The following is a 19,339-nucleotide window of genomic DNA, read 5'->3' on the forward strand; positions in this document are numbered from 1 at the left end:
GGAGGTGCTGATCTACATCCCCGCCGCTTCACACTCTGCCACAAACCACTCCACACCGCTGTGAGGAAGCCAACAGAACCACATCATCCGCAAAAAGCAGAGATGTGATCCTGAGGCCCCAAACCAGACACCCTCCTCACCCTGGCTGCACCTTGAGATCGTGTCCATGAACACGGTGAACAGGATTGAAGACAAGGGGCAGCCCTGGTGGAGTCCAACACCAACTGGAAACGAGTTTGACTTTGTGCCGAGTATGAGGACACAGCTCTCACTTTGGTTGTACAGGGACCGAATGGCTCATATCAGCGAGCCTGGTACCCTATACTCCTGCAGTGCCTCCCACAGAGCCCCTCAGGGGACACAATCATAGGCCTTCTCCAGATCCACAAAACACATGTGCACTGGCAGGTCGAACTCCCATGACCCCCTCAGCAGCTCCGCAAGAGTAAAGAGCTGGTCCACCGTTCCACGACCAGGATGGAATCCGCATTGCTCCTCCTGAATCCGAGGTTTGACAATCGGTCGGAGCCTCCCTTCCTGCACCCAAGAGTAAACACTCCCAGGGAGGCTGAGAAGCATGATACATTGCAACATACTGTAACCGTTTAAGGTTGCATTCCGCCTGACAGGAACTTCAGAAAACGCCGAGTCATCAGTCAAAAAAATGAAAACTACTTCAAATTTTGCTGCAAAGTATATTCTGTGACGCCAACCTGCAAGGCACTGTGTTCACTACTTAACATTTAAGTGAACAAAGGTGAAAGATCTTTAACTTAATTTACAATTGGACAGATGTGCTTTATTTTGGGCTGAATTGTACTCTTCATGCAGTGGAGAGAGAGTGAAACAAGTTGCTGGTGGATCACTTTATCAGGTAAATCTTCTTCTCTATGGTGAAATTTAAAAGAGTTGTGTCCTGTTTGTGATCACTGTGAACAACTGTGTAGATAATGTAACAGTCCAACTGGATTTCCTGGATCCTTTTGTTTAAATGTCTCACTGGTACCTTAAATAACAAACTGCCACCAAGGGAATCCCTGAGGGCTGTTTTCCATTTAAATCTCCACTCAAACTTAAAAACAGATTTTTCCATGTCATGTGTTGCAGGCCTGACAGCTGCTTTATCTGTGAATAGTTTGCTTTCATAAAAAAACAAGACAGAAACAAACACATCAAGCTTATTAAAAGGTGCTGAGTCAGATTACTGTTAATCTATCATATTTTAATTTACATTAGAGTAATGCTTATGCATAAGGCTTATTGTTTAAATAAGTTCTTCAGTCATTTTATGGTTTCACTCACATCAAATTCAGTAAAACCTACTCAAGACATGGTTGATCAAAAAATTATGTTTATTTTTCACTGTATGAAGTAGGCCAAAGTGACACTCCAGACATGTTCTGAACTCCAGTATTAGCACTTTAAACAACATGAATTACTTTATTCCTTTTCTAGATTTAAAAAAAAAATGTTGTACTTTGGCAGCAGCATTGTAATGTGTTGTTTTCTGAGTTCACATCTTAAAGGCATTATGGAGGATTTTTTTTTGTTTAATTTGTCTGATTCACATAAAATGAATATACTGACCTTTAGTGGACTTGTATGTATGGTCTCTAAAAGAATTAAAAAAACAAAAACAAAACTGTGGACATGGCAGGACCTGAAAAACATCAGCCAATCAATGCGCTCGGGCCGAGGCGTTTAGTTTGCTCCCTTTCCTGTCAATCAAAAATCTTCCGGCTCAGGCCTAGTTACGTAGATTACGTACACCTTGGACTTACGTGTTTTGTGTATGTGTATGTGTTGCTTTGGTATAGCTTCATAGTTAGCTGGCGACTTGTTTTGCTCATCTTTTTGTACATAATGGCAGATAAAGATCCAGGGGGACCCAGCTGTAAAAGAAAGCTTCACGAGTGCTACGCAAGTTTCTGGAGGGGGGCGTTTCTTCGTAAATGTTAAGAGGGGGGAGGTTAGAGGGGGGTGAGGGAGAGGTTGTATGTGCGCATGCGCATGCTACGTTCAAAGTCGTAGGAAATTAAATCTCCTCTAACGCCTTTAAACCTTGAACTCCCCCAAAAGAAGACTTCACCCTGCAGGACAAAACATGAAAAGTGAAGCTCTATAAACAAAATTGTCACTAAATGTGATCCACTGTGCAGAATATATTCTTTGCAAATTGTCAATAACTGCACTCAGATATATGCTTAAAGCAGCACCTATGACTTTCCACCTCTCACCTGGATGCGACATGTCCTTCGCTGATTGAAAATCCTTCCACAGTTGAGGAGCTCTTGTTTTCTCCGGCGTCATCGTGTTCTTCCTGGTGTTGTTCTTGAAAGCTGCTGATGAACTCCTCTAAGGTCACTGTCCCGTCTTTGTCGACGTCCAGGCGGTTGAAAATGCACTCTGCTTCTTGGGAGGACACATTGAGTTCTTTGCAGATAATAGAAAATTCATTTTTTTCAATGCGCCCTGAATTATCCACATCATAGGCGTGAAAGAGCAAACTCAGATGGTTTTGTTCTTCCTGGCTCGTGGTCCTTTCAGATGCCATACTTTTTTTCTCTATTTTTTTCTTTTTTTCAATAATGTGGCTTTCGAGAAAAAGAAGGACAGGAAGAGGGTTGAGCTATTTAAATAAATTTACCATTACATTCCCTTTGAGATGGTTGGAAGCCAGCAAGTAACCTAAAAAATTCTGCTACATGCCTGAAAAAATACTATTGTTGAAAGGAGTTAGACTACAGCTGTAGGATTTGATTCATTCCCTCTGATACCTCACTTTTATATTCTTACTCCTCCCTTGCCTCTTGGCTTTCTTACATGCAGACCCCTCCTGACAGTTTGGCACCAGTAAAGCTCTCCATAATACAGAGTTGGCTCTGTTGAAGGTTTACAATGGCATCCTCTTGCCAGTTGATTCAAGTTCTCATGCCATTTAGTTCCACTTGATCTCAGAGCAGCATTTGATACTGTTAATAATTATCTATTAAATCGTCTGTTATGTGAAACTGGTCTCAAAGTACTGTGTTAAAATTACTTACCTCCTATCTGAAAGACAGAACGGTGTCGGTCAGAATACCCAACTGTTTATCTTCTCCTGGCATCCCTCAGGGTTCAATCTCAGGGCCACTCTTTATCTGCATATGTTGCCCCTGGGCTACATGTTAAAAACTATATAGGATATCACTGTTTTTATCACTGATATACCGACAACACACAGTTTTACCCTCCAGTTACACCTGACCACACTGGTCTACTGACAAGCTATTTTTTTTAGCTCTCTTGGCCTCTTTGAAAATGTGCAAACAAAAGTTGGCATCTTCCTGGACTCATCCTTCAACCTAACAAACTTGTAGCAGCAGCATTGTGAGAGGCAGCTTTTGTCAGCTCAGAACCATCACCAAACTGAAACTGATTTTATCTCACAAGAACCTACAAACAGTGATCTATGCATTTACAAGTCTGCAGTCAGACTACTGTACCTTCCTGTATATGGGGTTGACACAGTTCAACCATGTTTGATTACTGTCAGTATAGAATCAAGCTGTTCTGCTTTTAAATGTTACAAAGAAAAAACAGCACATCACCCAATTGTGGCTCATTTGCAAAGGTGTCCAGTTAAAGGCAGAACTGAGTGAAAAGATTTCACTATTTGTCTATCACAGATGGCATGATAAATGCAGTTATGCAGCTACAGTGGCTGGTATCAGAGTTGAAGACTACTTCTAAACAAACCAAAAACAGGAAAATGACTGTGTCCAAAATGCTGCAGATGGAGCGAGTAGATAAAACAACTTTGTTTTACCTTGAAACAATAAAGAAAACCTCACTGAAATACCATTAACATACAACTGACATGTTTCCTAATGTGCTTTTGTTTGACAGTTTGCCATTTACTACAGATGCAATCTACAAATGTCTTTGAATGTCAACAAAATGTTCATTATTCCCATCTAATCTTCAGTGGCACATGTATAGGAAGACACTGTAAGTGATGCTTGCATGTATCTTAAATGTAGCAGTGAGATGCCTCTAACTCGCTAAACAAACAAACCAGCATAGTTTAACAGTAAGTACATCTTTTCTGCTTGATCTGATGAGAGAGTGTGGAGTTTTATTATAACTTAGAGGCTATTAATGACCCAAAGCAAACATTAAAAGGTAGCGAACTCCATCTAAACTAAAAAACACAAAAAGCCCTTTCAAAGCCTCCAACACAGCTCCATTATACAGATAAAAAATATTCAATGCCCTAAACGTCAGGATATGAATTTATAACACATCTGAAATCCATATCTAAACACACACAGTCAGGCACATATAGACTACTTTAAAGGCTTTTCTAATAACCTCTGTAAGAAATCGTCTTTCCAGACCACAGAAAAACTAATTTAGTCCATTATTGTAATGTCACAGTGGAAATAAATATAAAATGCTTTATTATTAGGATCTGAGCACCAACGGTGCGAAGACCCTATTGGAATGCTAAGGTTTTTTTTTGATTTGTGTCCATTATCTGTTACATTAGGCTCTTTGATATGTTGTGTTTATCTTTTCAGTTGTGTATGTACATTAGTGCCTGAGTCAGGGCAAAGGATAAACTCTAACAGTACTGTTAACTTCTCTGATCTCCTCTTCAGTGGGGACACTGGCACAGCCATAGAGATGCAGCAGCTTCAATCTAAAAGGAGAGAAACAGGAATACAGCACAAAGTGTTGTGAATGGAGGTTTCCATACATTTGTAAAGACCATGTACATAATGACAGTCTTGAGTTTCCAAGTGTGTTTCAATGATTCCATCACAGAAAATTTAAAGTTTTAGGCATCATTGGGAAGTCTTGTCTGCCATGATATACACTGATCGGGCATAACATTATGACCACTGATAGGTGAAGTGAGTAACACTGATTATCTCTTCATCATGGCACCTGTTAGTGGGTTGGATATATTAGGCGGCAAGGGAACATTTTGTCCTCAAAGTTGATGTGTTAGAACAGGAAAAATGATCCCTTGTTACACCACCAACAGCTGATATTATCTGTCTTCAAAAAGTCACACCAAACAGTTGTATTCATTGTTGCAGTGTTGTAACACTTTTTTCATGGTTGGTGAAATGAACGAATCGAGCACTGTGCTCATCATGAGAAGGAAGAAAGGTCTGATTATTTCATGTTTTGTAAATGTCAGATCTTACAAAAGCAGCACATATTTCACACCAGTTAACTTTCTCTGCATGTGATTTCTTTAGTGTGTGTCAATAATTGCAGTTCTTAAACATTGTTGTAATTTAAGCCCAAGACAGACACAATACATTATGTAACTGTTTATCAAGTAAGTGACCACCAATATGTAATGGCTGCACAGAAAATGCTCTCCTGTTAAGTAAACAGCAATGAGGATTCTGATAAAAGAGGTAATCCAGTCAGACAAATGCAAACAGTAAACCATCTGGACACAAGGAGGATGATGCTGGGGTGGTGGAGAGGCGCTGGCAAGAGGTACTGGCATAAGTGTGATCTTTATAGTAACAGTGATAAGTGTCAGGTTATAATGTCCATGCTTTACACCTGAGTAAATATGACTGGATGCTGTGCAGCTGTGAAGGAGCCAATTAAAGCATATTGTAAAAGATTACAAGTACAGTGCTTCATAACGCATCCCTTCATGAGTGCTCCCCTCCTGTCAATCGAGAGCAGAGACTCAGCTCTCTGAATGGCCTTTCAAATGTGGCATCAGACAACAGCGTTAAGAGCCACTGAGACATTTTTACACATACTCCCTCTGGTGTTAAAATTGAAGCGGCAACACTCGAGAGCTTTTGACATTTAACTGTGTGGAGAATTAACAGCAATTCAGCATGAAAAAGTGTTGAGGAGCTAATACTAGACCTGAAACTGAACCCTAACGATCTAAACCCCGAATTCACCAAAAATGACACCATTTGTCAGAACTACAATCTGTCTTTACAGAATCGACGGTACAAATCAACTGTAACATGCCCATTCATTAGGAAACGTGACCAAATCGGAGCTTTGAATTCATCAGAATCCCTTCATTGCACGTCTTATTGAAACCCATAATAAAGTCAATCAGAACAACCAGGAAGCCACGAGTGATCGACCTGCAAACGATCACGTGACAAAAATTCAAGGACTCCTTTTCAGCTGAACTGCAGGCAGTGCAGTAGATAATAATGGAGCCAATTTAAAACTAAGTATTCAAATATCTATATTATGTATAGCTGCCATCCCTTTCATGATATAATATATCTTGGAAAGAATGCTGCACATGTTCATTCTCGGTTATGTGAAACTGATGTTGGCACGAACTGACTCCTGAAAAAATAAAATGTATTTCTGCTTACATGTGTGTGTCTGTGTATGTTTACCTCTGGCAGTGTCTGCAAAGCTTCAGTATTTTCTCTGAGGTGATGTGGCAGAAATTGAGTTTGACAATTTGAAGCTGGCCACTGCAGTAACTTGACAACAGAGAAACCCTGTGTCACACATACACACACATGCAGAGGGTCACAGTAATATTAACTTATCTGTGTCATTGCTGATACAAAACTGCATGATGAGATGGGATCCATTTAAAAGTAATGACAATTTCTTTACCAAATAAAGACATCACATGATGGGATCATCATGTATGACACATCACTACGCCACAGGTCAGTTTGCTATGTGATATGCGACATACCCTCTGTTTCCTGTTCCAGTGGAGCTGAGATCCAGCTGTTGAAGTCTCCTGCAGCCCAGAGCCAAAGACTGAACGCCTGCATCTGTTACTGCTGGACAGCCACTCATATTGAGGGATCTGACTCACAGAGATACAAAAAGATACACAAACTCTATAGCTGTTAATTGCCAGGATACACCTACTTTGTGTTTTAGTGATATTCTGCAACGGGATACTTGTAAGTCAGTTTGTGCGTGTCTGTACCTGATAGAAGGTAGGTATTTGCAGATGTTATGCAGCGTCAGGTCAGTAACTTCAGGACAGGAGCTAAAGGTGAGATTCTGAAGTTTGACACAGTTCTGGAGTAAAGTATCCACTGTGGCATCATTGACCTATTTGGAGATAAACAGAGGGAGATAGTATATTGAAATCTCCAGGTAAGAATGTCTTACTGAGCTGTGCCAGTGGACTGAGTCACATATTTTAACAACTTACCACCTGCAGTCCGGTGAGATTCAGTGAAATGAGACATTTGAGTTGCGATGCCATCACTGTGAGACTGTGCACATTGACTTTTGGCACCCGTCCGATGTTTAGATGCTGAAGGCCAGGGCACATCTAAAACACAGAAAGTGAAAAAGTTATGTATTGGATGATATATGTTGCACAGCACATGCACAGTTCTACAGAAGAAATGTAAAGGCAAGAAAAATGTTTTTCCACATGGTTTATGATGCTGAACAGCACAGCATGCCAATTTGCTAGCAGTTTTAAACAAGACAAATCAGGTTTAATTGCTTTCTTCAAAATAAATACCTCAAATATTGCTTGCAGACAAGCTGGAGTGAGGAACTGACAACCAAACACCTCCAACCTGCACAGGCTAAAGTGAAAACACATTAACATAAACACAAACAAGCAGGTGCATCCTAATAAGATGTTACAAAAATCAATGACAAATTACGCATTATATGCTGTCAGATTGCAGTGTTGAGAGTGAATATCATCATCTACAAAAGGTGCAAAAACACAGGCAGTGAAACTGTTGAGATTGTATTTTAATAAGTAATCAGGTTTCAGTTTCGCTAAACAAATATAGATGCGACATGGTTGAATAATATCATTTACATTAAAATACTTGGTGCATGAATACATTTATGCAAACAATTTACAGAAAGTAAAAGACAGGAAAACACAGCCATAAGCACGTGTAAATGTTCTGCCTGCTGCATTTTACTGCCCCCATTAGCCTGCAGTATAGTGTGAGCTGCAATAACATTGTATAGTGCATACATGTAGTCATACATGGGGAAAATTCTGACCTCTCTTTGTGTCTCATGACAACTTTTTTAAGAGGGACATCAGTGACATGGCAGCCATTCAGGACAACAGAGCTCAGCTTTAACCTGTAATCAACAAGGATAAATGAGGGATTATTACTGGAAAGCTTCTTTATGTCAGATATCCATCCATATATCAAGTCAGTTGTATCTTTTCTATGACTGTGTGTGTGTATTTACTTGCATTACTCGTGTTGTACGAACATAAATCTGTGTTCATGTTGCAGAAACCCGACTCCCTTCAAGAGATAAAGATGATGTCCCCATAATATAAATCATTAAACTGTAAAGTGAAGACATGTAGCAGTAAAAGCATCCCAGGAAATGAATGTAAGCCAGTGTGTTGTCCTCTGATTTGATGGAGACTCTATGTTTACTGACCCTGTTCCACAGACACTCAGAGTTTCCACTCCTCTGTCTGTCGCTCCACTCCAGCTTACGTCCACACTGGTCACATAAGCACACAGCTGACCAATCAGAGACAGCATCTGGTCACCATGGAGACCAGGACCAACACAACTTGTGACCTTGAGTTCCTGTAATCAATAAATGACTTCATGTGAATGATTTCACAGAATGTAAGGTTTAAACTGTATTCTGGGTAATTTGCATAAAAGGCAATTAAAATACTTCAAAAGAAAAGTTTGTCACTGAAATTCACTCACAATATACAGAGTGTCCCCAAAAAACATATACACCTTTAGCAGCTGATAACTAACCTCACACCACTAGACTTCTTTTGGGGATACCTAAAAGACAAAGTCTACACAATGAAACATCAGTTTGAGAACAGGCGGTGACAAAACAATAGAATGAAGTTTGTAAATTCTTCTAAGTGTTGAAAATTAAACAAATAACAATAAACACCTAGTTTACAATTATTTAAAGTGTGTATACATTTTTTGGGACACCCTGTATTGACCAGCAGGAAGTAGCATTTTATGTTCTGTATTTGTATGTGTTTCATTAACACTGACAGCAGGAAGATGCATTCAGGATGAGGGGTCAATAAATAAGCTCTCAGTGCAAAAACAGAAAATGCATCTAAAAATTCCCTTCATTATTTTGTTTTTCTATTTACTCCATTCTAAGTGGAAATATTTTGACGTAACACTCAACACAGTGGTTTATTGATCAGGAAGTTAGAATCGTGTAATTTCAGGGCCACGCTGGTTAATCATGTCATGGCAGATACGCAAAAGCTTTTTTCAAACATCCCTTCCTTAAAGGTTTTCAACAGGTGCTCTCTGATTCTGAGACTCTCCTCTGAGTAATCATTAAAATACTAAAGAATAAAATGTTGCTTGTCACAGCAATCTCTCGATTTGACTCAGCAGATTCTGATTTACTTGTACTTTTACCTCCAGAGAATTCCTGCACAGAGAGAAAAACCTCTCCAGCCCACAGGTGGAGACGGACAGACCACTGCAGCTGTACAGACACAGACTGTGGGGATGACGTCTGCCCACATTCAGCAACCAGTGGTCAGTTAAAGACGAGTTTTCAATCCTGAGATCTTTCCCTTCAGAAACATAACGAGAGAGACCAAAACACAGACTTTTGTTTATTCTATGAAACTTTTCTTTTACGTCTAAACCTCGGCTCTGACCTACAGTTTGTGTGCAGGTCTGGGTTATCTCACCTATGTTTGTCCAGGGAGTGGTGCAGTACAACACTGCACTGCTAGGACTGACATCATGAGAACACACCATGTGCTGCGACTTGGAAACGTTTGGGTGATCCCACTAACAATATTTCACCTCGACTTTGAAAAGCAAAATTATACTGAACTCACTGCTGTCAAGACACTTTTCTTCCCCGTGAGAAGTGTTAAACTCACAAAGCATGCGATCAGAAGCCAACGTGTGCAGGCGGCGGCAAACCTGCATCAGTCTGCACAGATCCCCATGAGGCAGCAGACACAGGATGGACAGCCACACTTCATCAGGTAAGCACAGCCAGCAGTCACTTACAGGGACACCTGCTGGCTGATGGGTGCAACAACAACAACAACAACACAGGTCATGTTTAATCCAAACAGACAAGGTTACAAATATGTGATTGCTCTATATGCTTAAAAATCTAAAAAACACAGAACAAATGTAAAGATCTCTTACACTGTACTGACATCTGTCATTGTTCAAGCTGGCATGCACTGTCACGCCTGTAAATGCAAACAAAAAGTGATATATTTATATTCTGGTAGTATTCTGTTATCATTATCAGGACTAGTGGGATGTACTTGCTTAAAATCAGCGTAAGTTTTAGTTTAGTAGCTTCTCCTTTGCTGCCCTTTCATTTCATAACTTAGAAATTAAATATATTACTGATATAGTCTGACTAATCTTAACCCTAAAACCTCAAAATAGCAAGATTTTTTTCCCCCCATTTTAGAGGTTACTCTCCACAAAGTGGCTGCATAAACACACTGTTGTCACAACAACATGCCCAAGTATTTTAAACCTCCAAGAAAGTCACTTTTGTCTGACTTCCTGCTGGATCGATGCCTGATGTGTGAAATTAATTTCAAATGAGGTCCTAAAAAGGAACAGAAACAAATTTGCATTACAGCTGATAAAAATCAGTTGGTCATATCAGGTGTTGGTGACTTGACTTTAAAAAAAAAAAAAAAAAAAAAAAACATTTACAGTTTTTTTTCAGATGTTTTGTAAGGTTTTGTCTATCTTTAGTTTCTAAACTTACCCTCAGTTGGTGATCTTGGTAGTGGGTCATCATGATGATGAAGTGTGTGTGTCTCTGTAGGTTGCAGAATTGTGTGTGCGTCCATGTGTTTTCCTCTGCCATTTGGACTGGTGTGTTTCGAGGAGTTCAGTGTCTTTGTGTACTTAGTTGTTCCTTGACAGCTGCTCGAGACACAGTATATCACAAGTCAGTAGGTTTTATGTTAAGTAAGCCAGGCTTTTATTTTGAAAAATGAATATGATTTCCAGTGTTCAGTGTTTTAAAAAAAGAAACAGATTCAAGTTTGCACACAGAATTAATTAATTAATGTTCATGTGACTTCTTGATCTGTCACCTTTGCAGTGTTCCTCCAGACAAGGACATGTTTGAATTTCCATGGTTCTTCCACAGACCTCGAGCTTCATTTCTCTTCTGGGGACCTTTGACAGTCCTCAGATGACTCCTCCTGCTTGGATTATGTCTAGTTTTGTTTTGCAACAGGCCTGACCACAGACAGAGAGGGAAGAAGACAACATAGCTGACTACTTGACCCTTTAAACGTCAGGATGCCTTGGATTAAATCCTCGACGCATGATGTTTCATGGTTTTTCCACAAGAAACAGGCAAACGTTTTATAATAACATATGACATTGTTTGGCAAGTCATTTCACAGGCCCTAACATCAATCCTGTGACACCTTGGAGGAGCCCTGACCCCTGGATAGTAAAAGTAAAATATATGACCTTACAGTATCGAACATCTGCCTTCATATATGATATTTATTACCTGGTTTAGCAGGATGAGCAGCATTTTCTTCCACTGAGGAAACAGCATCAGGTTTGGTCCTCAAGGGCTCCATTGGTGTATTCATGACATCAGTTTTGATTAAGTATTCTACAGCTTTCTTCATTAAATCAGGATGGATTTTGCCATTAGGGTCCAAATGTGCATTGTTAATAAGAATTTTCTTCCCACACAAACTCCTACTTTTAGTTCTGATGCCTGTAGATTTTTCTCCGAAAGTCATGTTGTCACAACATTTAAGATCTGTGTGTTCAGAAAGTGTGGCCCTGTTGCTTTTGTATTGAGATTCGTCCTGGTTTTTACTGGTGACACATGAACTCCTCTCCTCTGTGTTTTCTGCACTTTCGCCTCCTGTGTTATGAAGATGTTTTTTAGTCTCTAAGTTTGTGATGTGAGAGTTCACTTCAAAGTGAGATGCAGGTCGGACTGCTGCTTTACCAGATCCTACAGTTTCTTCAGATGTCTTCCTGCCTTTTTCAGGCAGCTGTGTGAAGCATCCTGATTCAGTATGTTGACTTTGTCTCATTCTGAGGTGATGCAGCTGATCCACACATAGTTGGTACTGCTCATATACAGTCAAATGTGATGCTAGCTTCAACTGGCAGGTGAATCTGGGCGTTGCAACTTTTGCTATCTCTTCAGGTATCTTCTTTGGACCACTGTGGCTCATTTTGTGATGTGAATACATGCCAAAATCTGAGCTGGATTCTTGTAGTTTATGCATATTTCCATAAATTTCCTCCATCGTGTCATCTTCTGCTTTCTCCTTTTCATCTTGTTGCGCTTCCTCAACCTCTTTCCCAAATCTTTTTTGATTTTCTGTCATTTCTGTTTCCGTCTGAACTCCAGCTGTTTTGTAAATCATGTAAGTAAAATCATTGCTTTTTGGTTTTAAGGTAGTCACAGCACCATAAGCTGTGCTCTTTTTATGAGTGGCATTGCTCCTGGATGATGAGGACTCTTTGATGAAGTGTGCTGCAGGATTTGTATTGCTGTCAGATACGTCTATGTGCTGCCTTTGATTAGACACGTGTAGTTTACTTGTTTTACAATAATCTTGGCAAACAGTTTGTTGATAAGTGGTATGTTCTAGCCCTCTACTTTTCATATCTTCTCTGTTCTCCGGCCAAGTTTCCTCATTTTTCCTAGGGGAAAAGGTGAAAGGAATGTCGAGATCGCATGGAAAGGACGGGTTATATCTACCGAGGTAATTATTTTGTTCGCTATTTTTATAATATGATGATCCTGGTTGCCAAAACTTCTCCAAATCCCCTCCTCCATGCACCTCATCATTACCTACAGCACGGAAAACTGCACGATGGTATGTAGCTGCAGATAAATGGTTATATGCCGGGGCTCTTCTGTCTGTTTCTCCCTGTTTGACATAAGCCAGTATCAAGCTGTCAGCTCTGCAGAATTCATGGCAAACCTCTGATCTGTTATGGAGGAATCTTTCAGCTCAGTCCAACACATGGCTCAGCTTCTGCTGCTCACTGAAGAGGGAATCACTGAGGAGATGAAGCTCCTGATTGACGCTCTGCCTACAGTTCCCAGCATCCTCCAGGAGATCAGACACAGGATGTCTTGCACCTGTAATGTTATGGCTTGTCTCCATTGATGGATGTGGCGTTTGCAAAGTTGTGTGTCAAATTTGTTATTTGTTCATGGTATTTGTCTTTTGGAAATAACTAATCCAGCTCTAAATTTCTTTCTCCTCACAACCTCTTACGGCCTTCATGTACTGTCTTGTGTTTTGTCACAGTCTGTACAAATGAATGACAACCCTGTCCTGTTGACAAGAAACAAAGCAACCATTTACACTGATTTCATACATAAGCAACACATGTACACATTCTCTCTATTATTCATATAGTGTTGGATTTTGCATATTTATGCCACAAAACAACAGCTAGTGTGATTCAGCTTTGGATAATAAATAGTTGCTCTTACCCAGAAGATTTCCTGACTTCTGTTAATCTCAGTTCTAGTTAGAGAAGGAATAGCAGCATCCACAGGTGAAAGCATTGGCCAAATAGAACTATTTGTGGCTCCAGTCCTGACAGTAAAATCTGAACACTCCTTGTATCCCAGAAATCTTGTGTTGCTCTCACACAAACATCACCATAGAGATGGCAACACAATCTGTAGTACCTCTGTTCTACCACACGAGGGAAACAAAACTCTAAAAAAAAAACATGGAAAGTAGTAATGACAAATGTGCATTCAACAGACTGTGACACAAAAACAATCCACACAATACTGGCCATATTTCAATATATAGTCATTAGGGAGTTTTATTGTGGCAGTATTAACATATAAAACAATCCATAGTTTCTTTTATAACATACAAACATTCAAAATTTTCACTTCACAAAGTTCATAAGGCTTGGTTGTCCCAGAAGAGAGAGGGTCATTACTGAGGGATTTTTTTTTCCTTTTATTTGATTCTGCTTAAATTAAATCTCCCAGAGTTTCTTATTAAAGAGATTGAAAGAAAAGAAAAACAAAACAGACAAAAAACAATTAGACTAACAAAGAGAACAACGAAACAATCAGTCTGACTAACAGTTGAAAACAACATAGGGACCGTGCAAGAGAATCTGCTACTGTACATGCCCACACAACACTGAAATAATATAAAGTATATTTTCCTCTTATACCATGTGATGTCCAGCAGTTTTGCATATAGTAGACCTGAGTTCAAATATTTAAAATCTCAAATAAATGACTTAAAAGCAGTGCTTATGAGTTGAATTAGACGGTTAAAGCATTTTTCTTAGATTTGGACAGGTAATTAAATTTAAGGTTTGTAAATACTTGACTCCTGTCAGGAACGTCTGAAATTGCATTAAGAAATACATCAAATGTGACATGGACTGCTGTGTGATCTTGGTGTTTTATATAATCACAGTTTTATTTATGTGTATAGGCAAAAAAAAAAAAAAAGTTGTACTCTCAGTCCATCTATATGTTGTTTGTCAAACACAAGAACTCAAGTTCAGTAGCTCAAAATAAGAGCTGAATCTCAAAGTGGTTAAATTCCCCGTTAAAAGGCTGCAAAACTTAAAAAATGAGCTACAAACTAATATAATGCTACAGTGTCATATGGGCCAAGATCTGTTTTCATCACAGAAACAAAAGGCCTTTTTTGTAGTTTGTAGTGAGCTGAGGTGTAGTTTTACTTTCTTTTAACTGTCCAGTTGTTTTAATGTGTCTGATTACAAACTGAACATTTCTATAATGTTTCTGATATTCAATTAATAGTGTAATTAAGTTTCTTTGAACTGAAAGTGAATGAACCCCAAACCCTGCTTATGGTATACAGAAGCTAACATGCTAGCATGCTCCGTTAGGAATGAGGTTAGGTGTTAGTGCTAACATTTAGCTTTAATGGTTTACAAACACACAGCGAAAGCACAATGAAGCTAACTAGTCAAACATTTTCGGGGTGCTCTTTACGAGATTATAAAATGACATTTTTCCAAGGCGCAACCTCTTTTTTTTTTAGATTGAGATGTAATCAGACTGGATCTACTGAGAGGAAGCTAACAGATTAGCAACCACATAGTTAAAATGAGGCCCAAAGCACAGTGCAGGATGTGTTTTGTTTTTTTAAAGAACTGCTTAGGTGACTAATGCCTAATTCTGGGTGACTCATGTCTTTCCTCTTGGTAAAAACAGAGAACATGCATTTATCTAAGATGGATCGAGACAGCCAAGCCTATATCTAGATCGCTTTACAGAGACAAGACACACAGAGGGAAACAAAGGAAATCTTTACCCGCACTGGGGTTTCTTTTGCCACAGCTATAAACACGGTATTTACAGATGAGGGCATGCAGTTTGCATTGAGAGGTCAGCAAAAGGAGCCGAGAGAGAGATTCCTCGGTTTAGTCACAGAAATAAAGGGCGTCTGTGTAGCTGTGTACATGAAGCCTTTACAGTTTCTTTTAATTTTAAATCTACAGTGAATCCCTCGAGCATTTTGGCGCCAGTGCATCAACCCAAGGAGATGTTACAAATGAAGACAGGATGATATCCCCCCTCTGTTAGTGATCATGGGAGGAAGGCGATCATTCAGCAGTCCTTACAGATCAGCAAAGCTCTTTTCTCAGGATCTGCGATATTAAATGCAAACATTGTCATCATAGTGGTTTGGCCCTTTGCTTGGTTTCACCGTTGAAACTCAGTGCATGTGCTGTAGTAGGAAAATAAATGCTTTGTCCCAAATAAGCATGTATCTGTTGTTTCTGCATATTTGCGATATGCATAAAGCCCGTTAATGCATAAAGTCTACGGAGTTGCACGACAACACAGCTGATAGTATGCAGCAGCAACAATGGAGAGAAGTAAAATGAGGGGACTGTGATGGTTAGATGGAGTATGGAAATAAATTTTAAAGCATTAGTTCAGTTCTTTATGAGAGCCTAAATACTGTCTGAGAGCTTTAATAGAGAAACTGGCCAATGTAGCCCCAATGCTGCTCATTTCTAGCAGCATGGACGCTCAGCTATAACGGCCAAACTCCTGGCTCTCAACAGTGAAGACTTTTTGTGTAGATTTTTAATGAAAATGACACAGATGCATACATAGTGGAGTGAAATTAGGCTACAACAACCCAGACAGTCTGCAGCCATCTTTATGTCTGGCTTTACACAGTGTTTGGATACTCCTAATAGCATAATAGCAAGACATATATGAATGTCATGAGTAAATTATATAGTGTATGCTGTGATTAGATGCAGTGTTCTTTTTCTTTTCTATTGTTTTTATTTTCTTTAACATAAATTGATAATGCCCTTTCCTGAGAAATCTAACTATATTTTGAACACAGCATTATTGTTTTTTTTAAACATCTGTTTTTTTTTATTTAATCTGAAGTCATCTCTCATCACTGTTCCTCTTTGCTCCCATCTGTATTTAGAGCCACTATACTATAACCAACAGGCACCATCTCTACGCTGCACTAATAATGTTTCGATGGCTGGAAGTTCCCTCTTCTGATCATGGCTACAGGAGTTTCAGATTTGCTTAAACTCTCACCTTCATGTACTTACAGTACACACACTTGTATCACAAAGACCAACACATTCTCATACAAACTAACTTTTGCATTAAGTCACAATCTACATTTTCAATCCTTTGCCTATTTTTTTCTTAAAATTTTTCATAAGTTTTTGCCTTGATTGTTTTTTTATTTGACTCCACAGACTCCTAGCGATCTGGTATTAAAACATTTTCACAAGTGCATATCCATGAACGCAGCCCGACTCAAACCAGAATCCCATCATTCAAAATTCACCATTAAACATCTTCCCTATGTATAACATCGTACCTCTGTCATGTTGGTCACAGATTGTGAAAATACTACCATGTACTCATATGTAAAGACATGTACACCCCATGATGCTATCACAGATCTTCGAAAATGCTACAAATTGTGTTTAAGTTGCTTCAGAGAGTAAAATGCTGATCTGTTTCTACAAGCTAAGTAACTGCAGTTGAATTTGTTCGTCTGATCAGCATCTTCGGCACAAATACATTATTTGAATGAGAGGTTTAGACAATTAAAAGCATCACTTGTCTCTTCATGTGTCATTAGTAGTTGGAGTACTCAAAGCATTCTGAATGAGTCAATATATCTCTTCAGTTTCCCCTAAACATCCACAGAATCCCAACTAAACTAGCACATAATAAACCAACAAATGACCAGCCTCAAGTCTAAAATCATGGATAACTGTCCCATATAGTCATTTCACCTCATGAGCCTTTATGTACCATTTTCTTCCTTTAGCATTTCTATACATGTTTTCTCTCAAATCTCTCCGTCATGTCAAATGATACACTTTTAGCCTTAACCAGTGAGCTAACATTTAGTTCAGAAGACATTTATAAGTTCAACAAAACACACATCAGCAGGCTGAAGTTTTACACCTGCCTCCCTCCTGTTTCCAAAATGACATCACATAATCTGAAACAGTTGAAATCTGTGGTCCGTGTAAAAGATTTTGTGCTATAACCTCTGTAGGAAAAAACCCAGGGTGCTACCGGGCCAACAAACGCTGACGGTAGACTTAAAAAATAGTTTAAATTTATCGACACCCATCACCCTGATAAACTTCATTAAATGAGCTTTTTTTTTGTTGTCTTTTGTAAACTCTTAATTTGAAAATAAGCTCAAAGTAGATTCTCTGACTGAAAAATTCCTGAAAGATCTGATCACATAAAAATGTACAAAACGTTAAAAACAACTTATTTAAGATTGGTATTAATTATCAATATCTCTCTTTTGTTTTTTTTAAATATATAATGTACCTCTGACTGTGGCTATTGTGTTCAGTGGCAAATCGATCGTTTTGCTTTCTGTTTCCACCCACTCCGTCATGACTGACAGGCTCTGCGACCAATCAGGTGTTCTGCTCTGAGGATGAGAACCAATCAGAATGATTGATACTTACTAAAGAGTCTCTCTATCAACTTGTCAGCATCAGGAGTGAACAGGCCTTTAAAATAATTTTGTAACAAACCAACTCCTTTTGACCTTTCTCTGTCCATGACTTCCCTCATGAATTTCTTTCATCAACAAGTTCTTCCATGAACGCAGTACTTCTTGTCTTTCTTTTCTGCTCATTCCTGCCAAAAGTGTCAATCTTAACAAGTGACTGAATCCTATAATTAAATCTTATTTCTCTCTTATCTATCTTTTCTTTAAGGCAGTAAATCATGGTGCCAAAGGGGCGAAACAAATTACTTGTTTCAGTGTAAGTCAGTCAGAAATACTGTTCTGGGAATCCTAATAGTAAATCAAAGTTTTCCCCCCTTTTGAATCAAAAACACCAATTTGCAACCCATCCTAGGTGATGCAGTGCATCTTTGCATAAAATAAAATGTACTTGATCACAAGTGAAATCATTTCAACCACTTGGCAGATTGTTTTTATTGCCTCAAAAGATGCCTGTTGTTAAGACTGAACATAAGATTAATTCACATGTTAAGACAGACATTTGGGCTTGTTTATTTCCCCTGCAGTGACTCTCCTTCCCTTTCCTTCTGCTCCTCTTCAGTCAGACCAGATGTTCTCCATGGCCGTGCTGATCTTACACAGGATCCAGCGCCGCAGCGGGCAGTAATACTCGTAGTGAAACTGCTCAAACTCTGGCGTCTGGCGGATCTCGTGGAGGAATGACACGTCGATGTCTGACTCCAGCAGCAGCAGCAGCATCGGCACAGTGACCAGCAGGACGCCCATCACCACAGCAACGAAGCGGGCCATGCTCAGCACACAGGCGTTGACTCTCTCATTGGACGACAGCAGGCGCAGGCTGCTGGTCAGGACTCCACTCATTCGACTTCTTGCAGCCTGGCGGGTTCGTTCGTAGGCCCGGTCTCGCTCCCTCTCAGCCTCCAGCTGGGCCTGGATGTCGGGGTCAGCGTGGAGCTCCCTCAGCAGCCTGGCGGGGCTCTGAACCGGAGAGGAGAAGAGCAAGTCGACCCCTCCCTGACCGTCATCTACCGGGGTGGGAAGCATGCTGGCACAGGGGCTGCCGAGGAGAGAGAAGACATTCAAACACGTTTAAAAAAACACGTTTTGTTGAGATGCAATGGGCCTAAAAGAGGAAAAAGTCCTTCTCGCAGGTTATGTCTGAAGTGTCATTGTCTTTTGGCAGTAGCAGAAGTAAAAGTAAACAGTGATAGTTATCAGGTGAAGCAAAAATACTTCAAGGTCTTACAGATACATAGGACTATAGACATGTGTGTCTATAAAATAGGAATATCAAGTTGGTCAAGTGAAACATCTGAAACACTCCCCAAAATCTAAATGTGATGT

The 19,339-nt window shown here is 39.6% G+C and overlaps 2 protein-coding genes across 12 annotated transcripts in view; both read right to left on the reverse strand.

Annotated features, from left to right (window-relative positions):
- The window catches only part of rasef (RAS and EF-hand domain containing), a 37,348-nt gene extending 23,686 nt beyond the window's left edge, over window positions 1–13,662 (reverse strand). For 2 of the 8 annotated variants that reach the window (XM_051951196.1, XM_022196855.2), the window contains exons 1-14: window positions 13,462–13,662; window positions 11,063–11,210; window positions 10,729–10,889; window positions 10,143–10,189; window positions 9,866–10,013; window positions 9,387–9,547; window positions 8,407–8,561; window positions 8,008–8,091; window positions 7,502–7,568; window positions 7,181–7,303; window positions 6,950–7,077; window positions 6,707–6,823; window positions 6,393–6,500; window positions 2,238–4,684 (exon numbers count right to left, since the gene is read on the reverse strand). In XM_051951196.1, the coding sequence (XP_051807156.1) occupies window positions 2,238–2,554 (317 nt within the window). In that variant the 5' untranslated portion in view covers window positions 2,555–4,684; window positions 6,393–6,500; window positions 6,707–6,823; ... (9 more) ...; window positions 11,063–11,210; window positions 13,462–13,662. Of the gene's footprint in view, window positions 1–2,237; window positions 4,685–6,392; window positions 6,501–6,706; window positions 6,828–6,949; window positions 7,078–7,180; window positions 7,304–7,501; window positions 7,569–8,007; window positions 8,092–8,406; window positions 8,562–9,386; window positions 9,548–9,820; window positions 10,014–10,142; window positions 10,190–10,728; window positions 10,890–11,062; window positions 11,211–11,493; window positions 13,301–13,461 lie in introns of those variants that run through there. The other 6 variants (XM_051951192.1, XM_051951189.1, XM_051951191.1 and 3 more) reach the window with 6 other exon arrangements.
- A 117-nt stretch (window positions 13,663–13,779) lies between these two features.
- frmd3 (FERM domain containing 3) overlaps window positions 13,780–19,339 on the reverse strand; it is a 64,984-nt gene continuing 59,424 nt past the window's right edge. For all 4 annotated transcript variants that reach the window (XM_051950520.1, XM_051950521.1, XM_022196849.2 and 1 more), the window contains one exon: window positions 13,780–19,052. In XM_051950520.1, the coding sequence (XP_051806480.1) occupies window positions 18,572–19,052 (481 nt within the window). In that variant the 3' untranslated portion in view covers window positions 13,780–18,571. The remainder of the gene's footprint in view (window positions 19,053–19,339) is intronic.

This window comes from Acanthochromis polyacanthus, chromosome 7 (assembly GCF_021347895.1).
Source record: "Acanthochromis polyacanthus isolate Apoly-LR-REF ecotype Palm Island chromosome 7, KAUST_Apoly_ChrSc, whole genome shotgun sequence".
In the NCBI taxonomy this organism is placed as follows: domain Eukaryota; kingdom Metazoa; phylum Chordata; class Actinopteri; family Pomacentridae; genus Acanthochromis; species Acanthochromis polyacanthus.